The following is a 25,045-nucleotide window of genomic DNA, read 5'->3' as shown; positions in this document are numbered from 1 at the left end:
ATTTAGATTTTAGCAAAGCCTTTGACAAGTGTTCCACACAGATGTCTAATAAATAAACTGTGTGCCCTCAGTATGAGCCCCAAAGTGATGGACTGGGTCAGAAACTGGTTGAGTGGAAGGCAACTGAAGGGTGGTGGTCAATGGAGATCACTCTGAAGAAAGGAATGCTACCAGTGGTGTGCCTCCTGGCTTGGTTCTTGGGCCTGTTCTTTTTAACATTTTTGTAAGCAATATTGCTGAAGGGTTTACTGGCAAGATTTGCCTCTTTGCAGATAATACCAAAATCTGCAATAGAATAGACACCCCTGATGGTGTAGAAAACATGATGAAGGACCTAGAGAAGTTTGAGGAATGGTCTGAAATTTGGCAGCTAAGATTTAATGCCAAGAAATGAAACCCAAGGGAATGGTACAGTTTAGGGGTGAAGAACTTTTGAGCGGGACTTGGGTGTGATAGTATGTGATGATCTTAAGGTGACCAAATAGGTTCAAAAGGTGTCGACAAAACCTAGAAAGATATTTGGGTGTATAGGAAGGGAATGGACAGTAGTAAAAAGGAGGTATTGATACCTCTGTATAAGATGCTGGTGACACCTCATTTAGAATATTGTGTACAATTCTGGAGACCACACTTTCAAAGGATATAAACAGTTCAGAGAAAGTCAGCTAAAATTGTGATGGTCTATGTCATAAGGCATACAAAGAAAGACTTAAAGATCTCAATATGTATATTTTGGAGGAAAGGCAGGAGACGGGAGATATGATAAAGATGTTTAATTACCTATGTGGCATAAATACACATGAGGCAAGTCTCTTTCAATTGAAAGGAAACTCCAGAGTAAAAGGGCATAGAATAAGATTAAAAGGTGATAGGCTTCAGGAGTAATCTACAGAAAGGGTAGTAGATGTGTAGAATAGTCTCCCAGAAGAGGTGGAGGAGATAAAGACTGTGTCTGAATTCAAAAAAGTGTGGGATCGCACATGGGATCTCTTAGGGAGAGGTGGTGATAGTGGATACTGTGGATGGGCAGTCTGAATGGACCATTTGGCCTATCTGCCGTTATGTTTATGGTTTTGCATCTTAGATCTTTCATTTTGATTGGACGTCACTTCTTTTTCTTGTTCACCCATGAGCCTTTGCTGCTCATTTGCTCCTCCATCTTCTGATATATACATTTTTCATGGTAAAGTACTAGACACTGTGTAATAGTAATTTGGTTTTCTTTAAACTGCAAAAAAACAAGTCTCATCATTTGCAAAACATTCCTTTATTATTAGAAATAAATTATTTGTATAAAAACTGCATGCTTCAACCATTGCATTTATTTTAGCACAACCCAGGGTTTCAATACAGTCAGCCAATACAAGGAACAAACTTGCCTTCTTACACAGGTAGAACAATGTGGGACTGGGATGGAAATTCTCACAATCACAAAAATGTACTTAACAAGTATAACATGTGACATGGTTTAAATCTGACAGCTTTTTGTTTTTTTATAAAACATCCAACATTAGTTTCCTTCCGTTATGGTGCCATGAACTCAGGAGTTCCTGTTTTCTTGTGCTTGTTGCCTGTTTAAAAGTTTGATTCTTATAGTTCACGCATGTGTTTTCTAAAACTTGTTATTCCCCAATGCTCTTGGCTCATGGTTCCTCTTTGCTCCTTTGGAGAATGACTGGTGTGTCTGCGGCAATCTCCATTGCAGAATGCGTGATGGTCTTGTTCAGTTTAGTCCCCGTACTGGGGTCCAAGTAGGTGGATTTATATACTTTTTCCCTGCTCAGTTTGCATGATTACTGTAGCTGACATAAGTTGTCTTGGTAGAAGAAGCTAAAAGACAAAAAAAAAAAAAAAATAGCTTACCACTAAATGCTTCTATTTTTGAATTATTCATAAAAAAATTTTGGTTTATTTAATTCTTTATTTGCATTTAATACATAAATTACAAATTCAGGTATATCTCTTACATTTTAAGGAAAATAAATTTAAACTAACAAAACAAGCAATCATGATCTAGTCCATATCACTGGGGCTATTTCATACATTAAAGTAAGGAAATAAGTAATATTTCAAAGAACAGGCATAATGAAACAATTTTTATATATCACACTTTATCCCCAACTTCTTCATTAGTTTCTAATACTACCTGAGGCAAAGATTTATCTTTCAGGAAATTCTCTAATTGAATTGGTTCAAGAAACACATATTTATCCACTCCATGTGTTACTAAGCATTTACATGGGAATTTAAAAAAGAAAACAGCTCCTAAAGCCAAAACTTTAGGCTTGAGCTGTAGGAACTGTTTCCTCCAGAGTTGCGTTTGCCTGGAAACATCCAGGAAAATTCTCAATTGAAAACCACAAAAAAGGTCCTGGTTTCCCTCCCCCCTCCCAAAACAATCTGAGAACGGTTTGCTTCTCCAATTCTGTCTTGAATGTAACTAACAGAGTTGCTCACTTAGCTACCATATCTTTAGAAGATTCGAGAAACTAAGAAATATTTAAACTATCTGGAGATTCTATTTGATCAATTTCCTCCCTCATCTGCAACATACCTGCAACTCCTGGGGATGTAATACAAGTTATCAGGTAGAAACCAAGTCCACCTGAGGATATTGAAGGACCTCTTTCATATACATCCTCAGGAGTTCCAGGGGAGCTAAGTAATGGGAAATTGGAAAATTCAAAAACCTCAAATTTTTAGATCTTATTTAATTTTCCATTCTTTCTACATGATCATGCAGTATAGGGCTCCTTTTACTAAGGTGTGCTAGTGTTTTTAGTGCACATAGGAAATTACTGCACACTACGCTTCTAGAACTAACGCCAGCTCAATGCTGGCATGAAGTTCTAGCGTGTGCGGCAAAGTAGCGTGTGCTATTTTGCGCGTTAAAGCCCTAACGCGGCTTAGTAAAAGGAGCCCATAGAACCATCCTTAATATTGGATACAGCTTTTTTTGCAATGTATTAACAGATAAATCTAATGTATCCAATTTATTTCCAAAAAGAGATAGTTGAGACTCATGTTCAGTTATTTTTAAAGTTGTCTCAGATGAAAACTGGCAAAGTTTCATAAAATAATTTTAAACAAACAATGCTATTAGCTAATTTCCTTTATTAACAATATTTTAGAACCTGAATTACATTTGTACTAGGTGTACTAAGGGGGGGGGGGGCGCGGAATTCATCAAAGGACACTAAGGGGCTGATTCTACAAACGATGCCTAAATTGGTCATCACCGAAAAAAAATGGCACCGATCGTGTGTCAATCACACCTAGGTGCTGTTCACAGAATCGTGGCTAGCGGTGACTATGTGAAAACATAGATGCCTGAAATGTAGGTGAGGGTTTTCAAGGTCTACATTTCAGGCACCTAACCCCTTCTTTTATAAAGGTGCACTAAGCTTTTTAGCGCACGCTAAATATTAGCGTGCGCTAAACATGCACTAAACGCTAACGCGTGCATGTTATCCTATGGACGCATTAGTGGTTAACGTACGCATCGATTTAGCATGCGCTAAATCCATGCTAAAACTCTTCGTGTGCCTTTGTAAAAGAGGGCCGAAGCACCATGCAGTAGGCGCCTGTCTTTTAAAGAATCGTATAGGCGCCTATCGACCAATTACAATTTTTTAAACAATTATTGAGGCTCTTAAGTGTATTTTTCCAATTAAGTTAAGTGCCTAAGAGGCACCTAACTTTAGGCGCCTTTATAGAATCAGCCACTAGGGGCTCCTTTTACTAAGTTGCGCTAGCAGTTTTAGCGCGCGCTTAGCATGCGCTGAATTGCCACGCGCGCTAGACATTAATGCCATTGAGCTGGCATTAGTTTTTTTGGCGCGTAGTGCGGGGGTCAGCGTGTGCTAACAACGCTACCGCAGCTTAGTAAAAGGAGCCCGTGCAGTCACATTAGTGTACGCAAACATGTTAGCATGTGTTAACTGCTAAACACGCTCATTGTATTCCTATGGGTGTTTTTAGCGGTAAGCACAGACCAATACGATTGCATCCTCTAATGCAGTGATTCCCAACCCTGTCCTGGAGGAGCACCAGGCCAATCGGGTTTTCAGGCTAGCCCTAATGAATATGCATGAAGCAAATTTGCATGCCTATCACTTCCATCATATGCAAATCTCTCTCATGCATATTCATTAGGGCTAGCCTGAAAACCCGATTGGCCTGGTGGTCCTCCAGGACAGGGTTGGGAATCACTGCTCTAATGCTCTTAGGCTCAGATTTTCTAAATGGCACTGGATTTTTAGGCGTCATTAGACACCCACGCTCAGTACAAAATGCAGGTTAAACAATGTTTTTAACTGAGTGTCAAAGCGCAATGACATTTCAAATGTAAAATGGAATATCCCTTGTGACTGTGTGCCATTACAACCTGAAAATACACATAAACCCCACAAGAATTAATGTTTTTTTAAATTTGCCGATAATAGTATGCCCTCTTTTGAAAGTGGGCACACTATTTGGAAAAGGGGCACACTCTGAAACTCTGAGCTCTGCTTCCCAATATCATGTGCATGCATAGAGTTCTCATATATGCAATGGTTCATGCATACATAATTTCCATACTAATGGGGAAATAAAAATACTCTCAGTAAGAGTTGTTTGGGTGTGCGGCACCGACTTTGCTGACGACATTCAATTTTATTTTTCAGTTCATGATTCGATACATTTTTGTGACCCTGGGCAAATCACTTAATCCCTCATTGCCACGGGTGCATTAAGCGGAGTGTGAGCCTCCTGAGACAGACAGGGGGCATATGAGTGAGCACTTGAATATAAACTACTTTGGTTATAAGTGGTATATAAATACTAAAATAAATAAATAAAATTATGTCTCAATACTATTAACCCCTTCTTCTACGAAACCGCGCTAGCAATTTTTAGCACAGAGAGCCGCGTTGAATGGCCCACGCTGCTCCCGACACTCCTAGGAACTCAATGAGCGTCGAAAGCAGCATGGGCCATTCAGTGCGGCTCTCTGCGCTAAAAACCGCTAGTGCACTTACATTTGAATCCATCCAAAACTCAGGTTTTGTTGCTCTCTAGATTGAATCTTCAATTTTCTGTGACTTTTTCTTATGAGAATACTGAAATTCCCATTTTAGAAGAACTGAACTATGTGGGAGTACAGTACTTCTTGATTCTTCACTGTCAATGAAACCACATCTCAGATTGGTTATTCAAAAGATATTTTTGAGGCTATTCAGAAGATATTTTTGAAGTTGAAATTGTTACGACCTTTGAAAGGATTGATGAGTCAACCTGTATATGTACCGATTGTTTGATTACTGCATAAAAGATCCCTGACGCAGGCTGAGTGCCGAAACACTGCCAGTGTCGGGTCTTTGACTTAAATAAAGAATTACTGGTCCCAGTTATTATTTTGTTTTCCTGTTTTGATTTATTATTTATGTATATATTGGGATTTATTAACCACCTTTATCAAGGTGGTATAGCAAAGTTACTTACCTGTAGCAGGTATTATCTGAGGACAGTAGGCAGATATTCACACATGAGTGTGACATTATCCACGGAGCCCAGTACAGACAGTGCAAAAATGTACTGTCACTTTTAAAATAAAAAAATCTCAAACTGCTCATACTGTGCATGCATGAGTGCCTTCCTGCCAATTGCTGGTATGTGAGACCATCAGCTCAGTTACAAATACAAGAAGCCAAACAGGGGAGATGTGCAGGTTATGAAGTATCTGCCTGCTGTCCTCAGATAACACTTGCTACAGGTAAGTAACTTTGCTTTATCCAAGGACAAACAGACAGCATATTCTCACATGTGGGACTCCCTAGCTGCCAGGCTAATGCCTCTGAGAAGAGGGCTATTAATAATTACCATGAGCCTGATGAAAATAACAGGGTTGGAGGGAAGTTGGTTTCTAAGTGAAAAATAAATTTTGTAGAACTGTTTGGCCAAACTGACTACCCCTTCAGGAATGAATGTCCAGGCAATAGTGGGGTGTGAAGGTATGAGTTGAGGAGCAGATGAGTTAGTTACAGATGTCCTCAATGGGATTGGAAGTTGTTACTGCTTGAACTTTATGTGCCTTAACACAGCCTTCAAGTGTCAGTCAATCCAAGCATAACAAAAAGAGATACAGGCCATCAACCATGTGGAGATTATTCTATTGGTGATAGAAGCTCCTAGTCGGTTAGGATTAAATGACAGTTGAGTTCAAGTCCTGTGAGGGTTGGTGCAATCCAAGTACCGTATTTTCACGCATATAACGCGCGCGTTATACGCATTTTTACCTACCGCGCATACCCCTCGCACGTTATACGCGTGAGCGCGGTATATAAAAGTTTTTCTACATAGTTCCCACCCCGCCTGACGCCCGATTCACCCCCCCCAGCAGGACCGCTCGCACCCCCACCCCGAACGACCGCTCGCACGCGCTCCCACCCGCACCCGCATCCACGATTGGAGCAAGAGGGAGCCCAAGCCCTCTTGCCCGGCCGACTCCCCAACTCCCCGACAATATCGGGCCAGGAGGGAGCCCAAACCCTCCTGGCCACGGCGACCCCCTACCCCCACCCCGCACTACATTACGGGCAGGAGGGATCCCAGGCCCTCCTGCCCTCGACGCAAACCCCCATCCCTCCAACGACTGCCCCCCCCAAGAACCTCCGACCGCCCCCCCAGCCGACCCGCGACCCCCCTGGCCGACCCCCACGACACCCCCACCCCCCTTCCCCGTACCTTTGGTAGTTGGCCGGACAGACGGGAGCCAAACCCGCCTGTCCGGCAGGCAGCCAACGATGGAATGAGGCCGGATTGGCCCATCCGTCCCAAAGCTCCGCCTACTGGTGGGGCCTAAGGCGTGTGGGCCAATCAGAATAGGCCCTGGAGCCTTAGGTCCCACCTGGGGGCGTGGCCTGAGGCACATGGTCGGGTTGGGCCCATGTGCCTCAGGCCGCGCCCCCAGGTGGGACCTAAGGCTCCAGGGCCTATTCTGATTGGCCCACGCGCCTTAGGCCCCACCAGTAGGCGGAGCTTTGGGACGGATGGGCCAATCCGGCCTCATTCCGTCGTTGGCTGCCTGCCGGACAGGCGGGTTTGGCTCCCGTCTGTCCGGCCAACTACCAAAGGTACGGGGAAGGGGGGTGGGGGTGTCGTGGGGGTCGGCTAGGGGGGTCGCGGGTCGGCTGGGGGGGCGGTCGGAGGTTCTTGGGGGGGCGGTCATTGGAGGGAGGGGGGTTTGCGTCGAGGGCAGGAGGGCCTGGGATCCCTCCTGCCCGTAATGTAGTGCGGGGTGGGGGTAGGGGGTCGCCGTGGCCAGGAGGGTTTGGGCTCCCTTCTGGCCCGATATTGTCGGGGAGTCGGCGGTCCTTCGGGGTGGGGGTGCGAGCGGTCCTGCGAGGGGGGGTGGTGAATTGAACGTCGGGGGGGGGCATCAGGTTTTCAGGGTGGGGACAGGACTTCAAGGGGGAGAGGAGAGTCGGGGCGGGCGAAAGGAGAGTCGGGGTGGCCAGAGGAGAGTCGGGGCGGGTGAAAGGAGAGTTGGGCAGCATGCGCGGTATACGTGTGTGCGCGGTATATAAAAATTTCTGTACATAAAGTTGTGTTTTTCGCGCGCTATACCCGTGTGCGCGTTTTACACGGGTGCGCGTTATCTATGTGAAAATACGGTAATAAGCAAGAGCACGTTTACAGTGCAGCTTCACCAGGGTGAGAATGTGGTTTTGGAAAAAAATTAAAAAAGACAGGAAGAGATATAGATTGGTTTAGATGACATTTTGAGATGATCTTTGGGAGGAATATTGGATGAGTACAAAGAACTACGTTGTCATGGTGAACTCTTGTATAAGTTGGATCTAATACAAGTGCTTGAAGTTCATCATTTCGATATGCAGATGTGATAGCTAGAAAAAATATCACTTTCCAAGTTAGATGTTTCAAAGATGAAGTCAAAAGAGGCTCAAATGGATGCTTCATCAGAGTTAAAAGTACATTAAGATCCCAAGCCACTGGAGGAGGTTTAATTGGAGCAGTGGCGTACCAAGGGGAGGGGGCGGGGGCGGGGAGGTCCGCCCCAGGTGCACAGCTTGGGGGGGTGCACAGCTGGCCAGGTCCAGGTCCTCCTGCCCTTCCTTTTCCCCAGCCGCGCCGCTACAATCCTACCTCCACCCACCAACAAGAAGTCTTTGAGAGGACGTTCCGGGCCATCCAAGCAATGATTGGCTGGCCTGGAACATCCTCTCCGACGTCAGAATTGACATCAGAAAGACTTCTTCTCGGCGGGGGGAGGTAAGATTGTAGGTGCGGGCCAGGGGAAAGGAAGGGGAGAGGCGCTTTTATTTATTTATTTTCCGTGGCAGGGAGGGCAGGATGTAGACAGGCAAGCTGGCTGGCTTTAGCGCGGCAGGGAGGGAGGGAGATAGGTAGACAGGCAGGCTGGCTTTGGGGGTGGCCAAAATCTGGAAGGTAGTAGGGGGACATAAGAAGGAGGCACTGGGGCACTAAGAACACGATAAAGAGGCACTGGGGGCACCATGGACACGGGAAGGAGGCACTGGGGGCACTATGGACACGGGAAGGAGGCACTGGGGGCACTATGGACACAAGACGGAGGCACTGGGGGCACTATGGACACAGGAAGGAGGCACTAAGGACATGAGAAGGGGGAACTAAGGACACGGGAAGGGGTACTGGGGGCATTATGGACACAGGAAGGAGGCACTGGGGGCACTAAGGACACAGGATGGAGGCAAAGGGGGCACTATGGACACGGGAAGGTGGCACTGGGGGCACTATGGACACGGGACAGAGGCACTGGGGGCACTATGGACAGAGGACGGAGGCACTGGGGGCACTAAGGACATGGGAAGGGAGGAGGGAGGGAATAGAAAGGGACAATTGTTGGGCCTGAGTGCAGAAAGAAAGGATACACAGTCAATTAATAGATGTCCCCTTTTGATGAAAAAAATAAATGGTCACGTTACCTCTGACTTACTTTCTGTGCAGCAGAGTCGGCAGCCATGCTGAGGTGCAGGAAGGTCCTGCACTGACTCATCTGCCGGCTCTGTTCCGGAAGAAGTAAGTTACATTGGAGGGGGTGGACCCGGCAGACGCAGTCATTGCAGGACTTTGCCACAACTCCCTGTGTCTGCTGGGTCCACCCCCCTCCGACGTAACTTCCCTTTTCTGGAGCAGAGTCAGCAGACGAGTCATCGCAGGACCTTCCAGAATGCAGCTGCTGAGTCCGCTCCAGAGCAAGTATGTCGGAGTGGGGTGGACTGGCAGCCAGCAGCTACAATCATCGTGGGACTTTGCTGCATGAAGGGAGAAAAAGGAGCAGGATTGCTGGAATGGAAGAGTGGTGGAGGGAAAGAAAGGGGGCAGGGTGGTATGGAAGGGTGGTGCTGATAGAATTGATGTACAGAGAAAGGGGAGAAACATAAGGGGAAGGATATTGGAGGGAGAGAAAGGAGCAGATGCTGATTGAAGAGGGGTGGATGGCGAGAGAAAGGGCAGACATTGGATGGTAGTGGGGAGCCTATGCTGGATGGAAGTGCAGATGGGAGAGATAAGGGAGCAAATGCAGGAAGGAAATGGGAGGAGAGAAAGAGGGGATCAGATGCTAGATGGAAGTGGACAGAGAAAGGAGAAGGGTTGGAGAAAGAGGGTACATGATGGAAGGAGGGGATAAATAAAAGGAGGGCACATGATGGGGAGAAAAGGATTGAGTTAGGGAAACACTGGAGGGGTGAGGGAAAGAGGTGGCAAGCTTTAGGTAGACAGTAAAAAAGGACATTGATGAGAAGGTAGTAAGAACGTAATCTAGACAGATGCAGAAAATAAATTGAAAAGGAAAATGAGGGAAAAAAGGGAAAGGGATTGCAGAGGACAGGAGAGAGAAGCCAGACCAATGGGGGTGAAAGGAGAGATGAAAGGGAGAGGCATGCAGTTTCTGGAAGGGGCATAGAAGGAGAGAAGATGCCATATAGGGGAAGAGAGACGGCAGACAGTGGATGGAAGGAAGAGAGTTACAAGAAGATGAGGAAAGCAGAAACCACAGAAAACAAAGGTAGAAAAAAATTTTCTATTTATTTATTGCTTTAGGAGACATGTGTCACTGTTTCTGTGGTGCACTGTATGCAGAGTCCAGCTTCTTACTGGTTCAATTTAACCTTTGTCTATGCATTTCTATTTTATCCCCCCTTTTACAAAACTGTGGAGCGTTTTTTAGTGCCAGCTGTGGTGGTAGCAGCTCAGAATTCTATGAGCGTCAGAGCTGTTACCATCATGGCTAAAATCCACACTACAGTTTTGTAAAAGGAGGAGGGCTTAGCTTGTGATGACATATTCCATACTAGGCGAAGGTGTTTTCTGTGTTCTGTGTGTTCGAAAGACATGGTTTTTTTGTTAGGATTGACTGCAGGATTGATCTGTACTAGTCTGGCTTGTTTAGTTTTACAATGGGTGTATTGATGTTGTACTGCTCACTGCATATGTAAGATGCTGCCTTTTCCTAGGTACTCATGTGTGACATGTGGCTTGTTACTAAAAATCATGTTTTTCGTACAGATGGGGGGGGGTCAAAAATGATGGGCCCGGGGTGTCACATATGCTACGTACGACACTGAATTGGAGGCCTGGTATGGAGAAGGACTTTTATGAATCTTGAAATCAATGGATGTACAGACAATGGCTTTTTGTCTAGATGAGTGTGAAAAGCACTAATTGCACTGAGATGAACTCTGACTGAAGTAAATTTTAAACCAGAGCCAGAGAGATATAGAAGGTAGTCCAGGATCAATGGAAGAGGACAGGATATTGGATCTAGTGATTTGTTATTGCACCAGACTGTGAAACAAATCCATTTGAAATGATACATAGCAGCACTGAATAGATGGCTTTCTTGAGGCTTCAATGATGGCTGATACTGGTGCGGAAACTGCTATGGCAATTAGTAGCTGAGAGAGAGATACCATGCTGTGAGAGTCAACATACATAGATTGGGACGGAGAAGAGATCTTTTGTCATGTGTCATCAAGGTAGGAAAGATTTGAAGTGTGATGGGTTGCTAAACACTGAACTGTAGGAGGAGAGGGAACCATAGCTGCCGTGGCCATCAAGGTGTTATTAGAATCATGGTGACTTGTTCTTGGTGAAGTCTGAATAGAGTCTCTTCGAGTAAAGGAATTGGAGGGAAAGCATAAAGGAACTTGTTTCACCAGTCGAGGAGAAAAAGATTAAACTCTAGAGTCTCGAACAGAAGAGTGGAAGTTTGTGATTATAGGTGAAGCAAAGAGAGCCACTTCTGGGGTCCCCCCAAGTTGCAAAGATCTAACGTAGAATGTTTGAGCTGAGTGACTGTGCAGCTACAGGAGTCTGCTCAACTTGTCTGCTAAGATATTCTGTTTTCCTGCTAGATAAACTGTTTTGAGGGAAATATTGCAAGGTATCACTCAAGACCAGATTTTGATTGCTTCTTGGCAGAGCAGGTTAGACTCTGTTTTACCCTGTTTCTTCACGTAGTATGTGGCTACTTGGTTGTCCAATCAGATGAGCATTATGTGGTTGAGGAATTGATCCTGGAATGTGCATAGAGCACTGCAAATTGCTTGAAGCTTAAGGAGATTGATAAATAGAGCTCTCTCAGGAAGTGTCCAAGAGCCTTTGATATAGAGACCATCGAGATATGCTCCCCATCAAGCATGGAAGCATCACTTTTCAATATCTTTTGATGCAGTGGTGCTTGGAATAACAGGCCACTGAATAGATTGGTTAGCCACCACTGAAGAGACTGTCATAGTTGCAAGGTTACTCTGATCCATTGGGATAGTAGACCGGTGGCTTGAGACCACTGGATCAAAAGCACCCACTGAGGCTCCCTGAGATATAAATGGGCAGAGTTACATATATTATAGAGGCCATGTGGCCAAGAAGTTGTAGCATTTGTCGTGCTGTTATACAATGACGTGAGGGGACCCTCTTCCTTATCTGAAGTACAGTATCAAGTCTTGTTGAGGCAGGTAGGTTCCAGTTTGGGTCATGTCTAAGAGGGCTCCAATGAACTCCAGAGTCTGTGTGGGTTCTATATCTGATTTCTTGTAGTTGACTACAAGGCATCCACGACTACAAGGCATCTTGTGAATACTTTTATGCAGTTCAAAAGGGAGCACCTTATATTAATAAGTGTTGTGCTCGCACTCAAAAGTAAAGATATTTCCTATGGACTGGGAGGATGGATATACTTCCTTGAAGTCTAGAGAACAGAGCCAGTTGTTGTTGTCCATTAGAGGTAAAAATGTTCCCAGAGACACCATTCAAAATTTCTCCTTTACCAAGTATTTGTTGAGGGCATGGATATCAAAAATTGGATGGAGACCTCTAGTCTTTTTCAGTATGAAAAAAAAATACTTTGAGTAGAACCCTCTGTCTCTCTCCTGCAAGGGAACTTCTTCTATAGCATTGAGCTGGAGTAGGGCTGAGAGCTCCTGGTGAAGGAGGGTCTTTTTCTGGGAGTTGAAAAGAGACTCTCTTAGAGGATGATTTGGGGGGTCTTTTTTGCAATTGAAAGGCATAGCCCTGACTCACTACTTGAAGGACCCAGTGATCTGAAATTATAAGGGTACAGAATTGATGGTATTGGGTGAATCATTAGGGAGCCTCTGAGGTGAAGATTCAGAAATACTGCCTATGGTCTCCAGAAGAAAGTCAAAAAGACTGCTGCAGTTTGAATTGAGAAGGCACAGAAGCTTTGTGTTGCCTTTGTTGTCTGCACTGTCTTTGAGTTGTTGGTTAAGTAGAAACAGCAAGCTGGCAATATCTGTGTTTGAAAGTGCTTGAATATCTCCTTGTAGGATGACATTGATAAGATTTTGAGGACAAGGTCATCATGCAGTCAGTATGACATTTGAGTTTTTGAGTGGCCTCCTCTATACAGTCTCCAAATAAATTATCTCCTTTGTAGGGTATGTTAGAAATACAGTCTTGAATGTTGGTATCCAGATCAGATATCAGCAGCCAAGGTTGTATGTGCATTGCCAACGGATGCTGCAGACGCTTAAGAGGCAATATCAAAGGTGTCAAATGTTGAACAAGCCATGTATTCCCTTGTTTCAAGGAGATCATTGACTAAATGATGGTACAAGTGAAGATGTTCTAATGATATAGAGATATCTTTTGGACCAGAGATTTCAGATAAAATGTCATGTAGAAACTATAGTTTAAAATTATGTTTGCCAGGATGGTTGCTTGGAACATTTTGTGTACAAATTTATCCTACCTTCTCTCTTAGGGAGATTACTGTCATTTGTCCTGGTGCTGAATGCCTTCTTCAAGGAAGACTTTATGACCAAAGATTGGTGGTGTTTATGCTTTTTTTGCTTTTTTACCAGGTTCCTCAGAGACAGGCAGCACCGGAGAAACAATTGCTTGATGCTGTGCATTGACATCTGAATTTTCAGACATTATCAATGTCCCCAAAGTTGATCCAAAAAATTTCTGGCTTTAAGTGACCTTCTGCAACTTGGAGCAGAGCGTGCAAGAAATGTCCCAGTGTTCAGGACTTAGGCATTGGAAACACCAGTTGTGTAGGTCCTTACTTAAAACCTTGGACATGGACAGGAAAACTGCCGATGCAAGGTCATAAGACTCAAATAAGACTCAATAGTTGTGTAAAAGATATACCGAAAACAGAGCAACGTTCTCTGCATTAGAATAGGCTAAAAAAAAAGGGCCAGTAAGCTCCAAAATAAAAGTTAGTTAAAAATTGAAAATGTTGGTATCAAATGAAAAGGTTAAGAAGAAAATCAAACATTATGACTAGAAGACGGGAAGGCACAAAAATTAGGCCCTGAACATGTATACCTTAGAGGAAAGGAGAAACAGGGGAGATATGATTCAGACGTTCAAATACTTGAAAGGTATTAACATAGAACAAAATCTTTTCCAGAGAAAGTAAAATGGTAAAACCAGAGGACATAATTTGAGGTTGAGGGGTGGGAGACTCAAGAGCAATGTAAGGAAATTTTTCTTTACAGAGAAGGTGGTGGATGCCTGGAATGCGCTCCCGAGAGAGGTGGTGGAGAGGAAAATGGTGACAGAGTTCAAAAAAGTGTAGGATGAACACAGAGGTCTAGAATAAAAATATAATAGTAAATATTGAAGAACTAAGGCCAGTACTGGGCAGACTTGCATGGTCTGTGTCTGTATATGGCCGTTTGGGGGAGGATGGGCTGGGGAGGGCTTCATTGGCGGGGAGGGTGTAGATCAGGGGTCTCAAAGTCCCTCCTTGAGGGCTGCAATCCAGTCGGGTTTTCAGTATTTCCCCAATGAATATGCATGAGATCTATGTGCATGCACTGCTTTCAATGCATATTCATTGGGGAAATCCTGAAAACCCGACTGGATTGCGGCCCTCAAGGAGGGACTTTGAGATCCCTGGTGTAGATGGACTGGAGTGAGCTTCGACGGAGACTTCAGTAGTTGGAACCTAAGAACAGTACCGGGCAGAGCTTTAGATTCTTGCCCAGAAATAGCAATGGAGAAGCAGCAAAAAAGAAAAACCCAACAAATTTTTAGATTGAATCAGGTTGGGCAGACTAGATGGACCATTTGGGTCGTTATCTGCCGTCATCTACTATGTTACTATGTATATACATTAAATATGTGTATAAAAAAAATGTGCACTTAGAGGAACTCTAAAAGCGTCTTCTCCGCTCGGCAGAAAACAAAGAACTGATGATCCCATGACCTGGCAGTGATCAGGAAGGAAGTCACGCATGCGTGGTATGGGCTGTTCAAGGGTTTTTTCATTTTAAAAATGACAGTACACTTTTGCACTGGCCATACCAGGCTCCACGGATGACTTCACCTACATGTGAGAATATGCTGCCTGCTTGTCCTCAGATAAACAGCAAGCACAATTCAACATAGAACTGACAATTTTGTTAACAGCATAATAATAGTAAAAATCCAGCACATAAACAACAACAATGAATGAAGTAAACTCAAAATTGGCAAATTGAAACTTAGGGCTCCTTTTACTGAGGTGCGCTAGCCAGCTCAATGTAGGCGTTAGCGTCTAGCTAAAACCGCTAGCGAAGCTTAGTAAAAGGAGCCCTTAGTAATAAGACTATCATGAAACAGTTTCACAAATATACTTATAACTGCACTAAAATCCAACTAGAAGAGAGATAATGCAATATCAGCATAGCACGCATCATAACATTCAAATAACATGGATTACACCTAGTGCTCTTCTACATTACAGTTTTTCATCTAGACAAGTTGCCAAGTCAGATATTAGATGGGAACAAGATGGCTGGCACAGAGTCTGTTGGGATAAACAGATAGGAAGGAGGTCACAAAATATGACATTTAGAAAGCTTGGGGCTGATCACAACAGATTGAAAAAATGATCTTGTTCTGACAGAAAATGTCATACTCAGCTCTGAAGTAATGCAAATTTGGGACCAGAATGGTGTAAAATGGTGTCTTAGAATTTGTTGCCGACTATGGGGAATTCTGCAGATGACTTACTATTGGTTTCAAGACTTTCACAAAGTTCTGTTTTGACCTCGCCATTTGGTCGGTCGTTTCCTTTTTGGATCAACTTGCTTTGCATGGTGGCCGCCGTCACTACAGCCTTGAAACTTCTTTTTCGTTTCTGAACATTTTGTTCCGGATGAAAAATAATAATATAAACCTTGGGCATGTAAAGCATGCCCAGAGATACAGAAGCACTTAAGCTCATCGACACTGTCAATGTCGTTGTCTGGATATACATCTAGGAAAGAAAAATAAGAAAGAAAATAAGCATTAATGTTCAACTTTTTAAATGCACTGATTTCTTGACCACTCATTGAAAACTGATACAATGAGAACTATAAAACAATGCTATCCCCTTCTTTTAGAAAAGTGCGCTAAGCTTTTTAGAGCACGCTACACACGCGCTAAATGCTAATGCGTGCATGTTATCATATGGATGCGTTAGCGGTTAGCACATGCGTTGATTTAGCGTGAGTTAAATCCTCACTACAACACTTAGCGCGCCTTTGTTAAAGAGGTGCGCTAAATGCTGTTAATGCATCCATAGGATAACATGTACACATTAGCATTTAGTGGGTGATTAGAACACGCTAATATTTAGCATGCGCTAAAAAGCATAGCGCACCTTAGTAAAAGAGGGGGTGAGATAAAGTAAAAGGAAGCATCATCTAAATATATATGGCTTCATCAAATATCCCTTGACTTTCTGTCATCTGAACCGGGTGGAAGAAGTAGCGAATATTTCTTTAAAAAATATACAGGTAAACAAATATTTAAAAACAAACATTGGCTGCTATGTACATACGAGAGCTAAATAAAAGAACAAGATGGCATTCGGAAAAGTTGAAAGGGGACAGATTCAAAACGAATGCTAGGAAGTTCTTCTTTACCCAATGTGTGGTGGACACCTGAAATGCGCTTCCAGAGAGCGTAATAGGGCAGAGTACAGTACTGGGGTTTAAGAGAGGATTTGATAATTTCCTGCTGGAAAAGGGGATAGAGGGGTATAGATAGAGGATTACTGCACAGGTCCTGGACCTGTTGGGCCGCCGCGTGAGCGGACTGCTGGGCGCGATGGACCTCAGGTCTGACCCAGCAGAGGCATTGCTTATCTTCTTATGTTCTTATGTGTTCTCTTTCTAAATGACAAGAAAACAAATGACCCCGCAGAGAGCTTTGAAAAAAATATGGTTAATAATGTATCATTTATTTTAATAAACAGAACCTTATGGAAAATATGTCATTCAGTAGTTCATCAGAGCATACAATTTTGTTTATCTAACAATCTGTTAAACACAAGATGCAATAAGGAAGTTTGATACAACGTTAGTCTTAAGGCCAGCTTTTAAAAAGAGCAACATATGCCAGCTTAAATGATGTAACTTTTACAGTTCACATCACTGTACAATGATAATCCTGATGCAGTATGTTAGATACATTTTTCCAGCTATTATAGACTTAAGGATTCCACTCCAAAATAGCTCCTTGGGGGACATTGTAAGAATGAGATCTCAAACACCTTTTGACAAGCATGAAAACCTGATATTTCAAAGTGAAGGTTTTATCTACAAATTATCATCAACTATGAAAAACCAAATCTTAAGCAATTCCCTTAAGGAGGAGAGAGCTGATAGAAATGACACAGTCCTATTAATTAAGATGGGAACTGTTCAAATTAAAACAATAGACTTCATTTGTTAAGCTTTGTAGTTTTCCTCTGTTTTCATTAATAAGCAGAATGTTGAATATATTTATCTTTAAGCTATCATCCCAAGCTTTTCTTTTTTACTTTATTTAGTTTTTAATGCCAACAAAAAGTGCAATACAATTTATATACAAATAATGATAATCAACCAAGCACTTATAATCAGTCAGTATCTATACAAAAGATAAAAATTCCCTCCCCCATTCATCATTACCATCAGGAATAATACCAAAACAAAAGATATACCCTTCCCTCCAGCTCCCCCCTCCCCTGGATGTGTGGGTGAAAAACAATGGAAAATAAAGATAATGGACAACTATAGCAAATCTACAAAAGACATCAATGGACCCATAACTAATTTGAACATCTTATTATGCCCCAGCATGTCAGCATTCATTTTCTCATATTTATAAGTTAAACATAAGCTCGCCTACCAAAAAGTAAAACTAAGGTGATCCCAATTCTTCCAATTGCGAGTAATCATTTGCATGGCTATCCCAGTCATAATAAGGAAAAGCATTTATAGCGGTCCATGCGGGGCTTAAAATACAATAACGTTCCGCATATAACTATCTCATACGTCAATGGAATTGATGCCTTCCATTTTAACTTTATAAAATCTCATATCTCAGTAATGTCAGGTCCATTTGTGAGACCAGATGTCAAACCCCGGCAGTCAAAGAGAAGAACCTGACCGGTATTCAAAGGGAAATTGCTCCCATTTTTTTCATTCTGAAAATAGCATCTGCAAAATGAGTGCAGAAAAATTACTCAAGTAATTTGCACTTGCTCTTTGTGTCCCTCTGATATTCAGAGAGAGAAACAGATAATGGTTACTGCAGATGGGCAGACTGGATGGGCCATTTGGCCTTTATCTGCCATCATGTTTCTATGTTATTTAACTGGTCACAAATGGGCATTGACCAGTTAAATGGAATTTTTGAAATCAGTTATCTCTCACTGAATATTCATAGTTAGTGCCTATTATTAAACTAACTATGGGGTTCATTTTCAAAAGGAAAAAAAAAAAAAAAATCCAAAATGTGGTATAAAGGGGGCAACTGGACTATTTGTTATTTTTGAAACCTATTTTCTAGATGGATCTATGCTTTTGATCAGTAGTTCATCTAAATTTCAAAAGGTTTAGTGTGGGAAGCACCAGGGCAGGCTTAAGACTTGGACATTTTTCTGCCATAATCAAACATTGAAGAATACGAGCAGGCACAAATTAGACATCCGGGGCTAAACCTGTTTTAATAATGAATAAGTGCCACAAAGGTAGCCAAACTAACCAAGTGACCACTGGAGGGATGTTATTGAGAAAGACACTGCTTGCCCTGTATCGGTAGCATGGAGTATTGTTGGGTTTTGGCCTTGGGTTTTGGCCAGGTACTAGTGACTTGGATTTGGCCACCGTGAGAACGGGCTACTGGGCTTGATGGACCTTTGGTCTGTCCCAGTAAGGCTATTCTTATGTTCTTATTTGAGCCGAGTATAGGACAATTAAGCCATTGTAACATCACTGATGAGGCTGGCTCTGAGGCACTGTGGATTGAGGCATTATGACAACACAATCTCAGCTCTGGAATGTTGCTTTCATTAGGGTTCTGCAATCCAGATATTGTTTGAGATGCTGGAATGTTGCTACTCTTTGGGTTTTGGCCAGGTACTAGTGACCTAGATTGGCTACCGTGAGAACAGGCTACTGAGCTTGATGAACCATTGGTCTGACCCAATAAGGCTATTCTTAGGTTCTTATGACCCTCACACATACACTCCACCAGTGGTCACTGACCCCCCTCCCACCCCCCTAAAAATATAAATGATACGCGACATACTTGCCTCTATGTCAGCTTCAGATATTATGGCTAGTCCTAGTGAAGCAGCAAGCGGGTAATGTAGTCAGCCATAGAAATGGGAACTCGGGACCATACCCCACTCTAACCACTACACTTATGGTGGAATCTGAGAACCGTCCTCACATTACCCAGATCCTACATGCACGGCATCACCTATAGGCATAAGGACTATTGGTGGATATACAGTTGGGTCCATTAGGTTTTGAGCTGGTTTTGGAGGGATCACCATATACCATAAGGGGGTTATGGTGAGATGTGTGCCTAGAACCTTTTCTGTGAAGTTCACTACAGTGCCCCCTATGGTGCCCCACTGCTTTGCTGGGACGTCGGTGTGACCAGTCTAGTACAAATGCTGGCCCCTCCTACATCCCAATGCCTTGTTCTGTGCATTTTTTTAAATTTGGATGTGTGGAGTTTTTTTAATGGTTCAAAAAGATAGACACATAAGGCCAGATTCTGTACTGAGTGCTTAAAAAAGGTAGGCATCTAATGTTAGGTGCCTATTGCATGTCAATCACACTTAGACGCCCATTACAGAATTGAACCTAAACTAAAACTTAGGTACTGTACTGTAGGCCAGGGTTTTAAAGGCCTGCCTTATAGGCGTCTCAGTCCTTTAGAGGATCATGTCTAGTGGCACCTAAGTCTTTCTCTATTACTACTACAATTAATTATTTCTATATCGCTACCATACGTATGCAGCGCTGTACAGAATCAGTTATTGTTATAAAGGAGCCCACACAGTCTAGACTGAGGGGGTAGAGGTAATAACATTGGCTGAGGCTGCCCCTATTGGAACTGGAAAGGTGTGGATGGGGAGGGAAGGATGAGTTGTCAGTGCAAGGTATAATAGCTAAAGGAGGCAGGTACTTAATGAGTATAATTTAAAGCGAGGAAAGGTTGTTAGGGTTTGAGAAAGTTCTGGATTGGTTAAAAAGAGAGGGAAAAAAATGATGGGGGATGGAGGACTGGAATGTTATTGGGAAAATTTAGGTGGGCTTCTTAGGATTCTGAGACTGGGATGGAGGTGGTTGATGTAGGGTAACGTGGGCAGGCAGTCCGAGAAAAGTTCCCCTCCCTCCCATTTGTTTTTGTTGGTGTTTTGTGGACATGGTGGTTGTGTAATTTTGTTTTTATGTGGGGTTAAGGGGTACATTGGGGGGTGGTCACAGCTTGTGGGTAGAGGTTGGCACAATTGGGAGATAGGGGCCCCAGATGTGAGAACGATATGGATAAGTTGGAGGTAAAAGGGAACCTCGTGGGCAGAATCACCATAAGTTGAGGCATTGCTCAACGACACTATGGGCGCCCTTTACTAAGCCGCGATAGCGGTTTTAGCACATGCTTAGCGAGCGCTGATTGCCGCACGCACTAGACGCTAACACCGGCATTGAGCTGGCGGTAGTTCAGGCCGCGTAGCGCGGGTTTAGCGTGCGCTAAAAACTCTATCGCAGCTTAGTAAAAGGAGCCCTATAAGTCATGCTAATGGGCTATATGCAAATGCTATGTTATTAATAGTGAGCTAGTTTTAATACCAAATAGCTCAATGGATTAGGAAAATGCATTGGGGCTTTATATATTGTACAGAGTTAATTGGAGTTATAAATGTAATATTAATTGATAAAAGAAATAAATCTGCGGCTGAAAATCCTATTCCACTTAAACGTTGTGCTGTGTAATGTAATTATTTGAATGTTCAGGCTTGTGGTGTACTAGAACAGATGACTTGCACGAATGCCAATGCTGATATATACATACATGGTCTCATGTTTCAGCTTCTACCTGAATCCTGGTTATACAAATTAAAAGGAATATAAAAATTAAAAAATTATTAAAAAACAAGCGACAGGGTAAGAGGTTCAAATACATAGATATTTTCTATCATGTACTCGTTGCTTGAAACATCCAACAGTTACAAAAATATTTTTTCACTATGCATTTAGGAATGAGATCTTAGCCTGTATAAATTATTCCACTGATTACAATTATGGAGTAGCCGCTGCACTGAAACCAAGTTCAATAAAATGCTCACAGCTGCTGTAACAACACTGCTGCTGTCTGAAATGACTTGGACGCATTAGATTTTAATCTCATAAGAGTTTATTTACCACCAGCGATTCTGGCCTTCAGCAGACAAATGGCAGCACATTTCTAGGATTTCCAAATACCTTCTGTCATAAAAGGAGAAAGTTGGCCACTCTTTTGGGTTTTCAAACTCTCAAAAGTATTTGTGAGGGTAAAAAGATGTTCAGAGCATACAAGAAAATGAAATACACAATCTCCAACAAAAACTGCCAACGAAACTTCAGAAGACGCAGACCGAAAGGCAGTAAAAGTCAAGAGTTCTGAGAGTGGTTAACTGATAGTTGACAAACCTGAGGGAAATAACACAAAACGTGAATTACTGAAGTTACTGAATTTGTTAATGAGAAGGGGTATCCTCAGCGTGAGAGGTCAGCGAAGGGAGAAAATCTCCAGCGCTTTACACAACAAAGCAAAGGTGAACAAACCTCTGCCTGCACACCATCATAGGATACCTCACGTGTGCTAAACAAAATAGTGAAAATACCACAGTGAAAACTAATAATCACACAGGTGAAGTCAATCATCAGAACCACTCTGAGAACCCCTCCAGCCAACTCCCCTAAATGCCCTACACTTAGCTGGAAAAATATGTCCATAGATCTTGCTGAAGAATAGGGGGTGACACGATCATCCAGACACCCCTGGAAGTGGGTTCAACCAAGCTCGGTTTCGGAAGTTCAACGTCCCTTCGTCAGGAACCCATGGTTGCTTGATAGCTGGCTAAGTAGCAAAAGTCCGGGCCGGCTGGGAGGAGGGAGGAGCTAACAGAGCGGCACGCAAGTTATGCTAAAAAGCCGACAAGCAGGAGACGTCATGAGAAAACAGACTAATGAGGCAAGAGCTCCTGGGCTAATGAACAAAAAACACTAGACAATCGTGTTCCACTCAATGCTGTCATTGAGTCCATGGGGTTGCACAGAGTGAAGCTGGAAAATCCAAAACTGTTCCCTGAGTTGGATATGTGTAACTTCAGTAATTCACGTTTTGTGTTATTTCTCTCAGGTTTGTCAACTATCAGTTAACCACTCTCAGAACTCTTGACTTTTACTGCCTTTTGGTCTTTGTCTTCAGAGCATACAAAAAGCAGAGTCCATCAATCTTTCCAGTGTGAGCCTTCTTTCAGCTTCCATTCCCCTTTACTGATGGCTGCTTACCCACTTACCCTTTAACTAATTGCTAGACACCATAGTGTGGTCTAATCTTCTTCTGCAGAGGTGTCAAAGACCCTCCTTGAAGGACACAATCCAGTCGGGTTTTCAGGATTTCTCCAATGAATATGCATGAGATCTATTTGCATGTACTGCTTTCATTGTATGCTAATAGATCTCATGCATATTCATTGGGGAAAACCTGACTGGATTGCGGCCCTCATGGAGGGACTTTGACACCCCTGTTCTACTGTGTATTTTTCTTTAACACTATAATAACAGCTATATTTCCATAGATGTTTCATAGGGAAAAGGTTACCTCAAGTGCTTGCCCAGGCCCTTCCTTAATAGGTGGTTTAGAACATAAGAAGCGCCATCTCCAGATCAGACCTTCGGTCCATCAAGTCCGACGATCCGCACACGCGGAGGCCCAGCCAGGCGTAATTTTTAGTCACCCATATCCCTCTATGCCTCTCGTGAGGAGATGTGCATCTAGTTTGCTTTTAAATCCTAGGACGGTCTATTCCGCTATAACCTCCTCTGGGAGAGCATTCCAGGTGTCAACCACTCTTTGTGTGAAGCAGAACTTCCTGATATTTGTCCTGGACTTCTCCCCCTTTAGCTTCATTCCATGTCCTCTTGTTCGTATCGAATTGGACATTGTAAATAATTTTTTTTCCTGCTCTATTTTGTCAATTCCTTTCAGTATTTTGAAGGCCTCAATCATATCCCCTTGCAGTCTCCTTTTCTCAAGGGAGAACAATCCCAGTCTCTTAAATCGCTCCTCGTATTCCAGTTTCTCCATACCTTTTACTAGCTTCATTGCTCGTCTCAGCACTCTCTCCAGCAGTTTTATATCCTTCTTCCTTTATCTGTTAGTATGAGAAAAGCAGTCTTATATGCGGGTGTGGACGTATTCCTGATGAAGCTCTGGTGAGAGTGAAACGGGACGTTCCGTTGAACACAGAAACACATCGCTACAGAAAAGGAGGAAGCTGAATCTTAACAGCTACAAATTAAGCTGGAAAAAGATAATATTTCCAGCTTTTTGGGGAGCCAAAGCTAAGTACAATATTGAATAGAATTAGCTTGACAACCCCTTGAGTACTAACATAATATTATTAAGAAGCAAATAGAGACACTATGGCCCTCTTTTACTAAGGTGTGCTAACCGATCAGCGCGCACTATATGCTAACGTGTGCATGTTAGTCTATGGATGCGTTAGCGTTTAGCGCGCGCTAATTGATTAACGCACCTTAGTAAAAGAGGGGGTATAAGTAGTTTTGAAGAAAAAATTTTTAATTTAATGAAAGAAAAAATATTTTAAATGAAAAAAAAAAATAAAATATACAACATGAATTACAAATTAAAAGAAAAGGGATAAAAGAAGGAACCAATGATAGCTTGCATTAGGCAGGTATGATAAGACTTGGTCTAAAATCACACAGCCGCAAGCACTTGAGGTAACCTTTTGCCTATGAAACATCTATGGAAATATAGCTATTAATAGTATTTTAGCCCGTTACATTAACGAGTGCTAGAATATATGTCTGTCTGTCTTTATTTCTGTCTCTCTCTCTCCCTGGCCCCCTTTGTCTGTCTGTCTTTCTGTATCTCTCCCTGTCCCTGTGTCTTTCTTCTTTTCTTTCTGTCTCCCTTCCTCCCGCTGGTGCTAGAATATACGTCTGTCTTTCTTTCTGTTTCTCTCCCTACCCCTGTCTTTTTCTTTCTGTCTCTCTTCCTCCCGCTGTCTTTCTTTCTGTCTCTCTCCCTCCCTGGCCCCCTTTGTCTGTCTGTCTGTCTCTCTTCCTGCCCCTGTGTCTTTCTTCCTATCTCCTTCCCTACTTCCCTGTGCAGCAGCCGCAGCATTCCCTCTCCCTCCATTTCCCTGTGCATCAGCATTTTTCCCCTCAGTCTAGCTTCTCCTGCCCCTCCTACACTCACTACTTTTACTGACTGGCTATTCACTAAAACTCCCCATAAGCAGGCTCTTAAGTAAACGTCCCAGAAGAACATTTCTGAGACAGGCATCAAAGGGGAGAATACTCACAGAGGCAGGCTCCTGAGTGAGGGAGCGTCGACTCACTAAGGCAGGCTTTCAGGATTGCCTCTGCTCCCTCAGTCTGCAGTTTCCTTCCTGCCTGGGCTTGCCAGCTCCTCAATGAGGCTAAGGCATGGGTGCTCTTTTCCTTACAGCTGCATCTCCCGGCTCGTCCCCCTTCTCTCTTCCAGCCAGCTGCTCCCCTCCTGTCCGCCGGCAAGACCGCAAGAGAGGAGCCTGCATGGACCGAACAGTCCGAGCCCTGACCAGTTTAACTTTCCAGCGGCTCCTCTCACGATTGCCGCCTTCTCCGACGCAGGAGCCCGAGCCCCGACCAGTTTAACGCTCTGGCGGCTCCTCTCATGATCGCTGCCTTCTCTGACCTTTACCGGGCCCTTTGAAAGCAGCTACACGCAGCGGCGCGAGGTGGAGAGCAGGGAGGCTGTAGTGATGTAATAAGCGCGCATGCGCACCCTTGCCGGCACATCCTGACAGATCAGGGATCAGGGAACACACGGCGCGAGTGCGCATGCGCGCTTAGCGTTTTATTATTATAGATTATAGTGTCTATCAATTAGTTAAAGGGTGCTTACCCACTTAGACACACAGCTTTTACTTTTCTCTCTGGAGTCTTCATCTCAAATAAAATTATACAAGCTCATATTAAAAAAAAAAAAT

The 25,045-nt window shown here is 43.3% G+C and overlaps 1 protein-coding gene across 5 annotated transcripts in view; it reads right to left on the bottom strand.

Annotated features, from left to right (window-relative positions):
* Nucleotides 1-1,307: 1,307 nt before the first annotated feature.
* The window catches only part of GRM8 (glutamate metabotropic receptor 8), a 766,318-nt gene continuing 742,580 nt past the window's right edge, over nucleotides 1,308-25,045 (bottom strand). For all 5 annotated transcript variants that reach the window (XM_033958931.1, XM_033958935.1, XM_033958933.1 and 2 more), the window contains 2 exons: nucleotides 15,520-15,766; nucleotides 1,308-1,830 (listed from right to left, as the gene is read on the bottom strand). In XM_033958931.1, the coding sequence (XP_033814822.1) occupies nucleotides 1,781-1,830; nucleotides 15,520-15,766 (297 nt within the window). In that variant the 3' untranslated portion in view covers nucleotides 1,308-1,780. The remainder of the gene's footprint in view (nucleotides 1,831-15,519; nucleotides 15,767-25,045) is intronic.

Source organism: Geotrypetes seraphini, chromosome 9 (genome assembly GCF_902459505.1).
Source record: "Geotrypetes seraphini chromosome 9, aGeoSer1.1, whole genome shotgun sequence".
Classification (NCBI taxonomy): domain Eukaryota; kingdom Metazoa; phylum Chordata; class Amphibia; order Gymnophiona; family Dermophiidae; genus Geotrypetes; species Geotrypetes seraphini.
The sequence above is the reverse complement of the archived record's forward strand: the minus strand, read 5'-3'. Positions and strand labels throughout refer to the sequence as shown.